General features: G+C 36.6%; 2 protein-coding genes across 3 annotated transcripts; both read left to right on the forward strand.

Moving 5' to 3' along the window:
- The first annotated feature begins 1,637 nt into the window (after nt 1-1,637).
- Nucleotides 1,638-3,133, forward strand: LOC100259225 (pathogenesis-related thaumatin-like protein 3.5). Its single transcript, XM_002284367.5, has 3 exons — nt 1,638-1,767; nt 1,930-2,596; nt 2,776-3,133. Exons 1-3 carry the CDS (start codon nt 1,707-1,709, stop codon nt 2,900-2,902), a joined length of 855 nt encoding a protein of 284 aa, XP_002284403.4. The 5' UTR covers nt 1,638-1,706; the 3' UTR covers nt 2,903-3,133.
- Nucleotides 3,134-3,302: 169 nt separating this feature from the next.
- LOC100264401 (ubiquitin-fold modifier 1) lies at nt 3,303-7,742 on the forward strand. 2 transcript variants are annotated; one of them, XM_002285799.5, is made up of 4 exons: nt 3,303-3,437; nt 3,654-3,751; nt 6,654-6,686; nt 7,484-7,742. In XM_002285799.5, the coding sequence occupies exons 1-4, from the start codon at nt 3,373-3,375 to the stop codon at nt 7,579-7,581; spliced, it is 294 nt and encodes a 97-aa protein (XP_002285835.1). In that variant the 5' UTR covers nt 3,303-3,372; the 3' UTR covers nt 7,582-7,742. The 2 variants fall into 2 exon arrangements, with proteins under 2 accessions (XP_002285835.1, XP_059590977.1); XM_059734994.1 differs by having other exon boundaries at nt 6,654-7,742.
- Nucleotides 7,743-11,426: the final 3,684 nt, after the last annotated feature.

The following is an 11,426-nucleotide window of genomic DNA, read 5'->3' on the forward strand; positions in this document are numbered from 1 at the left end:
TGGGCCGAACTGAGCTGGGTCAACCCCAAGATGGGCAGTGATGGGCATGAGAGAACTCGAGTTGGGGGCAGAACAGGCCTTGTTTTGGCCCATTCTGGATTTTGCTTTGGTTTCAAGTCCCGGCCCGTATAAGCGAACAGAGTCGAATTTGAAATGGTCCCATTTGGATCCAATTGTAATTCGTGTGGGCCGGTTTGATAGCTGGCTATTTCAATTTCTAAGCAGTTCCTCCAACGCTAAAATTCACGGATCGCGCTTTGCGACACATATCCTTTTCGAAAATCTTTTAAAGATAAAGCCCACGATCCGGCCCAGTTCAAGCCTGTTTATGTCCAGACCCATATGTTTAATGGAATAACTTGAACCATAAATTTGAATTTTCAGCCAAAACTTGGAAAAGATTAACAGTTAAAAAGTTTGAATCAAAAGGTTGGCATGTTCTAGAGGGTAGCCCTCTTGAGTTAATCTTATAGAGGCTGTATTCACAAGAATATGACTATGTGACCGTGGACACGGCAGCATAGTTTCAAAGAATATTATTCTATGACAAACAGTTATCATCACAAGCAATTAAGACCCGACACATAGACCTACAGTGAAGGATAAAAACCAATGAATGTTTTAGAAGAATTCAAGTGAAAATTTATTGTAGTAATACTAAGGTTACTAAAATTAATCTCAAGTTTAAAATAAAGAATTATGAAATATTTTATTAAAATAAATGAAATAATCCTCAAATTATGAATTTAATAATTCCAATGTTTTTTCTTGAAAAGTAACTAATTTTTTTATATAAACTTCTTTTGTCATTTCAAGTATTTATATGTAAATTTAAAAAAAACTGTTCATTTTATAAGAAAATAATAAGGGTAATTTTGTCCAAATGAGACCAAAAAAATGGTACAAGGTTAGATTTCAAAAAATGGGTTTTCAAATACCCTTTAATCAAATAACTCAAAAATTATTGAATTTAAACTTTATCTTCTACATACTTTTTTTTTCCGAGCTATATTTTCTTGCATTCTACTTTCTGCACTAAAGTCAGTGTACCAAATGGTGTTGAAAAGAGGCAGAAGACTGAAAAGATTTGAGATACCAGAGAAGACATTCCAACTTTGCTTTGTTAGGAGGGCATCACTGAAATTAACAAGCATATACAAAGCTGTTTTGCAAAAATACCAAGGGCATGAAAAGATGTGGGGCAGGAGAATCAAGCTTTCAAAGGCTTCAACATTTCAACCATGGGGCTTCCCGTACAATCAATCAATTATGGTTGCCGCTTGCTTAATATCATTTTAAATTCCTTCCGGGCATTTAAAGAAAACAAAAATGGATAGCTTAAAAATTCCCACTCTCAATTCACCTTGGAGGATGATGCAGACAAAAGAGAAACTCCTGCAGCCACCGTGCTAGCTATGGGGTTTTCCTCCTCGATTCTCAGCTACCCCACAAGGCAGCGTCCTAATTAGCTTTCATATATTCAAATGAGAGCGGGAGACAGAACCTCAAGGAACTTGCAGGAAAGGACCAGGAAAGGAATCATATAATCTTTCAAACAAGCCTTCCGCATTTGGTCAGTGCTTTGATTCACTCTCCCTCCACACGTATTCTTCTCCGCCCTTTGCTTTATATTCATGCGTTACTCTGAGACTCATACCCCTCCCTTCCATGCCTCTATTCTCTATCTGACACAAACTAAAAGACAGATGGCTCCACACCTTAGCTCGCCTCTATCATTTCTGCTGATTTTGATTGTAGTTTCATCAGGTAATATCTTCTCTTAATCATTTTTCTTTCATTCTGTCATCTGTTTGGTTCTCCAAAGATAGCATGTATTGTAGAACCAATCCTAATCATATGATGTTAGAAATTCCTGTGTGATTACCAAAACTTTAAGCCTCTATTTGTACATTTTTCTTGGATGGACAGTGCCACAAATGTCTGAATCGGCAAGAGTGTTCACTATAACAAACGACTGTAAAGAGACAATCTGGCCGGCGGTCTTCCCGGGCGAATACTTTGATGGTGGGGGCTTTGCCCTAAAAACAGGCCAATCAAGGGTTTTCACCGCTCCACTGAGCTGGTCTGGGCGTATATGGGGTCGATCAGGTTGCAACTTTGATAAAACTGGTAAGGGAAATTGCCAAACCGGGAGCTGCGGCGACAACATCAAGTGCTCGGCCTCAGGCAAAACACCTGCAACACTCGCAGAATTCACACTTGCAGCTCTTGATTTCTACGATGTTAGCCTTGTCGATGGCTTCAACCTACCATTAGTTGTAAAACCCATTAATGGTAAAGGAAATTGCAGCATTGCTGGCTGTGACAGCAACCTAAGGGACACTTGCCCGTCCGAGCTCGCCCTTAAATCCAGTGGGAAGACTGTAGGGTGCCGGAGTGCATGCGATGTGTTCAACACTGATGAATACTGTTGTAAAGGGCTTTATGGGAACGCCGCCACATGTGTACCTACCTCCTACTCCAAGAAGTTCAAGGAGGCTTGTCCAGCCGCATATAGTTACGCTTATGATGATCCCTCCAGCATTTTTACCTGTTCCGGCACCACCGACTATGTCATCACATTCTGCGGATCAAGGTTGGTAATATTGTATGCATCATATATAATAAATCATCAAACACACGTAATTTAATTTACAAATTACAAACCCACCACTTCACATCTTGAAGTCTATCTATGTTCGATCTTCTTAATTACTTGAATGATTACCATCTACTAACCATTAAACATATATGAGTTTTTTTTTTATCTTTCAGGCGGCAGCCAGCGTGCACCTACCACAACAACAAACTCATCTGCAGTGGATCTAAGGGCTTAAGATCTTTGATTGGAGCATGGTGGGCTGTGATGCTCACATTTCTATTAACCATATCCGTCTCTTGATCGGAGGAAGTGTTTATATATATGGATGTAAATATGAGTTTGGCCCTTCATGAAAAATGACCAACTCAACTACATTTATTCATTTTCCCACGTCTTACAATTTGTCTGTTGACACTTTCTGATTTTCCCGCTATCACATGGGTTACCTACCTACCCACTCTATGGTCTCCTAGCATGTAATGGATATGTAAATATCAATTCAATGAAAAGGCGATTAATGCTTTTTGATAAGCTCATTAATAAATTCTATACAACTTAGTAAATTGGATTAAAAGCCCAAATCCGATTATTAGTATGGGTTGCAACTTGAGGCTTGGCCCAGCCCAATTCAATAAGGACAAAAGTGAGGTCATTATTGGAAATTCAATTAATTGCTTTACAGTAACTCAATGGCATACAGTATACAAGAATACGATATATATAAACATGGATACGCTTCCCACGATACGAAGGCCGAAGAAGCTCAAAAAATGGCCGGTGGAAAGGTGTCCTTCAAGGTCACGCTCACTTCCGATCCAAAACTTCCGTTCAAAGTGTTCGTATACCAAGTCCTTTTCTCTTTAATTTATTTTTTTCTCTCTCTATTTCTGTGCTCCTTTTGGATTCCGAGAAACCCTAGGAAAAATAAGGAAATCGATTCTTTTAGCACCAATTCGCTATAGGATTCCAAGTTTCCATCTATCCTTCTTTTACGGTTTTGCGTCTCTAGGGTTTTCACATGGTTTATGGTTGTTTGATTTGTCAATTGCAGCTTTAGCGTTCCAGAAGCGGCTCCGTTCACCGCCGTCCTGAAATTCGCAGCTGAAGAATTCAAAGTTCCTCCTCAGACCAGCGCTATCATCACCAACGGTATTCTGCTCATCTTGGTCTAGGGTTTACGATTTTGCTAAATTTCTGTGATTTTGTTGGTATTTTGGAAATTCAGATTATTTGTTTGTTAATTCGTTGTTTATAGGTCTGATTATGTTAATGTGAATTTGCGAGGTAAGCAATTTTTGGGTAATTGAAATTCCAAGCTGTTGTAGGGTGTCGGGCTCATCTTTCAACGAGAAACATCTCTATTGACACAAATTTCACAATTAAAAAGGGTTGTCTTATTAACTTAGATGATCAATTCCTTTCAAGATTTGGCTCTCTCTTATGCATAAATGGATTGGATTTCTCTTATCCTGTTGATGCTAAAATCATGTACAAGATTTTAAAATCTATGAATTCCCACCATGACATGTCCACTAATTGTCCCAAAAAAACCATGTTTCACTTAAATATAAGCAGAGTTAAAATTTATCTGTGAATTTTATTTTATTTTGTCAACTTTCTCAACCATCAATGAAAATCAAAACTCTCCAATATTCTATTACTTTTCTTTCTTGGATTGATTTTCCTTTGAAACAAAATTCAAATTCAGCAGAGAAGAAATAAATCTAAACAAAAAGAAAAAGGGCACAAAGGGAAACTATTGGTGCATATCAATGGGAAAACATGACAAATTGGAGTTGGATAAAAATATATATATAAGATATGAGACATCCAAGGGAGAAGTATTCAGTATTAGTTTCTCCTGGTTCGATGACTTGAAATCATTTTTGACAATTGATTGATGTGGCATGGCTAAAGTCTGTAGATTTGGAGATCATCCGCACATTGATAATGCCTGCAAATCCATTTTTGGTTCATAAGTGGATGGAATTGGATTTAAAGGAAAGCTGGTTCTGTGAAGCCCTTTTACTATGTTACTCTCACTGATAACATTAGGGAAAAATTTTCAAAAACCAATTTCCTCTCATTTGATCTTCCCGCAAAAAGGGAAAAACACATTCCTTTCCTTCTCTTTGCCATTGACTACTTTCCAATCCTTGACATTTTGAATGAAGAATATGTAGGGCCAGCAAAAGCTTTGATGCCAACAATGTTAGTTCAAGAACACAAAGATAAAACAATCACACATACGGTACACGAGGTTTTAACGTGGTTCGGCCAACCATGCCTACGTCCAGGAATGAGAGAGAATGATTCAACTATACAATAGAGAATATTGCAGAGGACAGAACCAAATACAACTATTGGGTTCTCGAAACATCACATGTTTTCCCACTCCTTGTATCCATACCCTACTACGAGCCCTCTCGCTCCACAGAGTACCTTCCATTCGTCCTCACATCTCTATCCACCTCGTATAGTCTCTACAGGTCCATCTCCATCTCATAACTTTTTCCCCTCATGACCTAAAATATTTATAAAGATATTTCCAACAACCTTCCTTATTCTATAAGGAAGTCTAATATTACAATAATATATCAACCTAGAAATATTCTATATAATATTCTTTACAAAAAAGGAATTTATACTAATTAGGAATTTGGGACACTTCCTAACAATCTCCACCTTGGACCAAATTCCATGAAGTTAATCTTCAATCTCTCCATGACACAAACCTTTTTGTATCATATCACCACAAAAGAGCAATCGACTCCACCTTCAGTAAAAATTCCTTTTGTTTTCATCTTTGTGATCTTTTACTCTTCCAGAAATCTTCAACTCAAGCTCTGATACCAGTTGTAGGGCCAGCGAAAGCTTTGATGCCAACAATGTTAGTTCAAGAACACAAAGATAAAACAATCACACATACGGTACACGAGGTTTTAACATGGTTCGGCCAACCATGCCTACGTCCACGGATGAGAGAGAATGATTCCACTATACAATAGAGAATATTACAGAGGACATAACCAAATACAACTATTGGATTCCCGAAACATCACATGTTTCCCCACTCCTTGTATCCATACCCTACTACGAGCCCTCTCGCTCCACAGAGTACCTCCCGTTCTTCCTCACATCTCTGTCCACCTCGTATAGTCTCTACAGGTCCATCTCCATCTCATAACTTTTTCCCCTCATGACCTAGAATATTTATAAAGATATTTCGTATCAAAGGAGGGCTTGGAACCTGGTGAACTTGGATGCTCAGACAATCACCTTGGCAACCAACATGTTTTGCTGTCATGGTTATGCAAGCTTTTGTAATGTTGGTCGTGTATCTTTGCCAATGGAAGAACCATTGTATAAATTGAGATGGAAAATGACTGTGGATAGATTCCTAAATGATTATCCTCCTTTTAGTCGTTGGCAACCAACATGTTTTACTGTCATGGTTATGCAAGCTTTTGTAATGTTGGTCGTGTATCTTTGCCAATGGAAGAACCATTGTATAAATTGAGATGGAAAATGACTGTGGATAGATTACTAAATGATTATCCTCCTTTTAGTCATTATTAACTTCCATTATCATCCTCAATGATCAAATAATGGAAAGCAATTATGCAAAAATTTTCTAAATGATCAGATTATGGAAATTATAGATAGTAATATGCTAGTATCAGATAAGAACATACTAGACATGTACACGTGATGGACGTAAGAGGTGTAACATGTGGAATTATAAGAAGAAAAAGTTGAAAGAAAAGGGACATGTGGAATTATAAGAAGCAAAAGTGGAAAGGAAAGGGTGCTTACATTGATTTGTGGGGCCCTCTTGAGTATTTACTATTTTTTATTTTTTATTTCTCATCATAAGAGTAATCGTAGCCATTTAAGTTTTCCCACATTTGACAAAGAAGCAATATGCCAAGGAGAGAGACACACCCTTTTGCTTTAATATAGTAGGAATAGATATACTTGCATTGTCATTTTGAGCTTTCTTTTATTATTCTTCGGAACTGATTTTGTTTTAAATGCATTATTTTCACAGATGGTGTAGGAATCAATCCTCAACAAAGTGCAGGTATGTCAATTCCTACTCTTTATGGTTTAGTTTGCATATTCAGTTCAACATTCTATTGTGGTTGTCTTTTACCTAATGTTACTATTATTCTGCACAAGATGAAATATGTTATCCCTTGCAGCAATACTTTTGTTGTGAACCTTATCGGTTTACTGTAGAGAAGTATCTGTGGAAATTTTGGTGCAAAATTTCACTATTTTTGACCTTTTTAGTTCTAAAAATTATTGGCCAATAGATTTGAAGAGCTGACTTGAATTTTAAGAAATTTAACAAATTTCTTGGTTGTGGTTGTACAACTAATTAGGACAGGATTTTACCTATGCTTGAATTCACATGTAATATTTGACCTAATGGAAATACTGCCACTAGTCTACTTGATTCTTGTCACTCAAGGCTTACCGTATTGAGTATTGGATTGATTAAAAATGTTGTGCATGCCATCTATGAATCTACTTGGTGTGGTAAGTCAATCAGGACTTAGTGATCTACAAGTAGTTTTTTTTTTTTTTTTTGGTTTTCTGGTTTGTTTCTTCATTGTGTGTTATGACCCGCAAATTGTGCTTTTGTTTAATCTGTATTATCACATTTGATTGGGGCGATGTTTTTACATTCTTATTTTAGATTTTGGATTTGTGCTGGTTCTTTAACCACTGCAGTATTCGTGTGCCTGTCCCAAGCAGTTGGGACTTGGGATGGTGTTGCTGTAATTATTTGTCCATGCTGTCTGTAGTTTGTATTAATTTTTTCACATGCTAGAATTTTAATTATACTAATTACTTGAATTTGATTGGCTCTAGGTAATGTTTTTCTCAAACATGGTTCTGAACTCCGCCTGATTCCCCGTGATAGAGTTGGAGCTTTTGCGACTTTGGGTGCTGCCTTAGTATCAGGGTGAAGAGATTGGACTACATTCTCTAGTCCATTTGAATAGGTAATACATCCTGGATGTATTTTCTCGAGTTTTCTTGGCTTTCAATGAGTTGGAGGATTGTCATACTCTCCTGAGCATCATATTACTGTAATTGGCTCTAATAAAAAAGATACTAATATAGTCAATACCATTAACCTGTGAGGGATTGGAACGATGGCTGGTTTATATAGATGGACTTTGAGTGAAAATGAAAGGAAGAGAAGGGCAGTTCCATAAATATATTAGGCCTGGTATTGCCCTTTTGGAGATGGGCCTGCGCCAATAACAATAGGCCGAGTCAGTGATTCTCAAACCTCCATAATACAATTATGCAAGTTGTCAGATGGTAGACATCCATTATTTGTTGGGCTGAGTTAGAAATTCTAAACAGCTGAGCAAGGAAACATTGTGGTTCGAGTGCAGTGATAAATTATCCCAAGGGACAGTGTGAACCACCCTGGAGTAGCAGGGTTCTAATCTTAGATTGTCAGAATCTGATTAGGGAGGCAATGCTATGGCTAATGATATTCAAGTAGCAGATTTGATTAACTAAAATAGGGTATGGATTGAACACTTTCAAGCGTGAACAATCCTAGTGAGTTCATTATGATGGTAGGGATATTGTTTAATTTGGAAGGTTTCACTTTTCCTACTAAAGACAAAAAACGAAAGAAAAGAAAAAGCTTCCCATTCAAAACGTGATAATGCTTCTTTATCTCCCTTTAGTGAGAGAGCATTGTTGGAGGTGTAGCATTAACGCATCTACGACCCATCGTGGGATCTTTTACTGAAAATAAAGTACAAAGATTTAAGCTATCTTTGCTTTTAGAAAATTTTGAAAAATAAATGTGAGAAATAGAAAATAGAGGAAAACAAGAAGGAAATAATTTATTTTAAAAAAAAAATTGAAAATTAAATTTAAAAATAATAAATTATTGTTATATGTTATTTTAAATTCATTATATATATATATATATATAATAATTTTAAAATACATAAGTATTTAACTAATTTTAATTATATTTGATGTTTGTTATACAAAAAAATCACTGTAGAACCAGACATGAAAAACCTCTTTTCTTGACATTTCTATTCTTTTCTCAATAATTTTTTCGGAACCAAATCAAATATAAAGAAAATTATTTTATTTTTTGCATTTCTTTTTTTTTTTTTTCAATACTTTTCCGAACCAAACCAAACATAATCTCAGGAAATGCTGTGAGGGTGCATCTTGTATTAGATGCTTTTCCCAGTTAATGTTTTTTGAATTATGGCAACCCTGCAGTCGCGTTCGTAGTGTGGGTTGTACAGCAGTGTGCTTAAATGCTGTACCAACTGGGAGCACCCAGGAAAGGCAACCAATATGAAATTTGCTGTATTGGAAGTCGGCAAGGTTTGTTGATGTAATGAGGTGAAGGTCCACCATGAGCGTGGTCATTATTCCACGATTTTGGCGCCTTTGGATGATTACCACCTTTTGAGGAAGTGAGGACAGATCCATTTAGATCTGTATCTAACCCAAAGGATTTTGAAAGTGGCCCCAGTATCTAAGCACTGACCCATCCCGACCATTTCATGTTCCCCAACTGCCTTCGCCTCTCCGTTGCTCGGAAGTGACCCAACGAACTTTACCCTAATGCTCCATCTATTCTCTCTTCTTCATCACCCATCCTAAAGAGGAGAGTTGATCCAGTACAACAAGTCTTTAAGGGAGGAGTTGTTTATTTTCTTGCGGTCATGGATCTCCACAATTGTTGCTTTCACGATTGTTACTTTGGTGATTGATTCTTTAAAAAAACTAAATTTGATTTTAAAAGTTGGGGTTGTTTGTCTTTTACCTTCTTTTTTTTCCTTAAATTTTTCATATTTGTTAGAGTAATTTGTTTTTTTAACTTCTTACGTTTTTTTTTTTAAGAATAATTTATCTTTTCATGAATTACTATCTTAACAAAAAAAAATTTTAATTTTTAACTTTATTATAATCCTTAAATTCAATTAAAATTCATAAAATCAATAAATTAATTTTCATAAATTCATAAATATGAATACAACCCATTTGAAAACAAATGTTTATTTTGAAAATTTTTGATATTTTCTTAATAACCTAACAAATCCTAATTATTATCTCATCACTAATTTTCATTAGTCATATAATTAATTATTCTAAATTTTTTATTATGATATTTTGGGATATTTAAAAATATATTAAGGGCTTATCACTTAACAGTACACTCATAAAAATACAAATAAATTTATATTCACATTAAAAAAAACAAAACAAAAAATATACTAGAAATTAAAAAAAAAAAAATCGCATTAATTACTTCGATTTTTGGAATTGGGGCAGGATTATGCCATCCTTGTTTTTAAAATTTCTTGCAAAAAACCTCCTCATTTACCGTCGGGATAGCTGAATCAAATCCAAATGATTCTAGAAGAGCAAGGGGGCTCATCACATCCTCAATTTTAGATTTTTCTTTTTCCCCCTTCATTCTCTCAACACCACATGTTCCCCGATTGCCTACCCGTCACGAAACTCCAATAAGAATGTAAGTGGATGGTGCGTCACTAAGCAATTTTTGTGGCTTAATTTTAATCGTACCATTTTTGCAGTGGTGCCCCAAAAATAAATAGTATGTGGTTAAAGGGCTCTAAAGCTTCATTATCCCAAATACATACACTTTTTCTCTATATACACCCATCTCTTTCTCTTTTTTATAGGACATTAAAGGCTACTAAAGCATAATTATCCTAGACATGTTCACTTTTCCTTTATATACCCATATGCGTTTTTGGTAGTGCAGAAAAATAAAAATGGTTTGTACTTCAAGTCGCCCAAGCAAATATTCTGCGCTAAAAGGTGTGTAGTGGCTGTTACACATATACCCCTGGTCATCTCGAAACAAGAGTCAACCAATGGGTAGTTCTGTAAATATGCATATCAATGTCTCTCCAAAGCTAATTTAGTGTGCGAGCCGATCCCGAGAAAGTGATGGGGGAGCGCATGTCTCGGCGTGTCTGAGGTCCTCCTTTGGACATGCGATTCTGATGACGTCATCAACCGCATCATTATTTCTTTTTGCATGACCATTTTGCCCCTTCGCCGTGACTTTCAAGGGCAACCGTCCCTTTCATTACGTTCACTCACTCACTTGTGGCAGGGTGACCCCATATCCCCTCTGCCCCCAACCTTTCACTCTCTGACGGAGACTGGTCAATACATTAGAAACTGCCCTTGGATCTACACATAACTCGACAAAGGTTAGTTCGCGGTAATGAGAGTGGCTTGTTTAGGGACGTAGGCGTGGTGCATCCCAGCTCTCAACTGAAAACGTGGCCCATTGTGCCAACTGTATTCCAGTTTCTTATATTTTCCACGTAAATCCTTGTATCGAAACTCCACATCGGAAATTCAATATGAAAGATTAACCTTCGGTCATTAATTTCCTCCAGCAATCAGCGGGCAGTATGATTATGGTTCAAGCCTTAAAAGTTAAAACTCACTTTCGGCCTATTGTCAAACTAGGTGAGCTGTTTTTCATTATCCTCGTTCCTGACCAGCTATGAGCCCTAGATGAAGTTCAGACATTAGTTCTCTTCGAATCTTCGTGCAACTAAATTTTCGGGAACTGTCTTTACGTAAGAATCGAGGTGGGAGATTTGATGCTAAATCGGATCCACCACAACTTGCGCATGTCTGCCCATCACATTCTAACCCGCTGTATTTAAGAAGATTGCCCCTTTTATTCATTATTCTTAGCCCTGCAAATTGAGCAAACGGTTAATCGTAGACTCGAGATCATACCGAAATAAAAAATAATCAATCCAAA

Source organism: Vitis vinifera, chromosome 18, assembly GCF_030704535.1.
Source record: "Vitis vinifera cultivar Pinot Noir 40024 chromosome 18, ASM3070453v1".
In the NCBI taxonomy this organism is placed as follows: Eukaryota; Viridiplantae; Streptophyta; class Magnoliopsida; order Vitales; family Vitaceae; genus Vitis; species Vitis vinifera.

Excerpts from the sequence above, each read along its gene's own strand:
- LOC100259225 (XM_002284367.5), top strand. The coding sequence starts at position 1,707 with ATGGCTCCACACCTTAGCTCGCCTCTATCATTTCTGCTGATTTTGATT. Across the intron at positions 1,768-1,929 it reads TTTGATTGTAGTTTCATCAG|TGCCACAAATGTCTGAATCG; the intron begins GTAATATCTTCT and ends TTGGATGGACAG. Across the intron at positions 2,597-2,775 it reads ATCACATTCTGCGGATCAAG|GCGGCAGCCAGCGTGCACCT; the intron begins GTTGGTAATATT and ends TTTATCTTTCAG.
- LOC100264401 (XM_059734994.1), top strand. The coding sequence starts at position 3,373 with ATGGCCGGTGGAAAGGTGTCCTTCAAGGTCACGCTCACTTCCGATCCA. Across the intron at positions 3,438-3,653 it reads CCAAAACTTCCGTTCAAAGT|CTTTAGCGTTCCAGAAGCGG; the intron begins GTTCGTATACCA and ends TGTCAATTGCAG. Across the intron at positions 3,752-6,653 it reads CAGCGCTATCATCACCAACG|ATGGTGTAGGAATCAATCCT; the intron begins GTATTCTGCTCA and ends TTATTTTCACAG.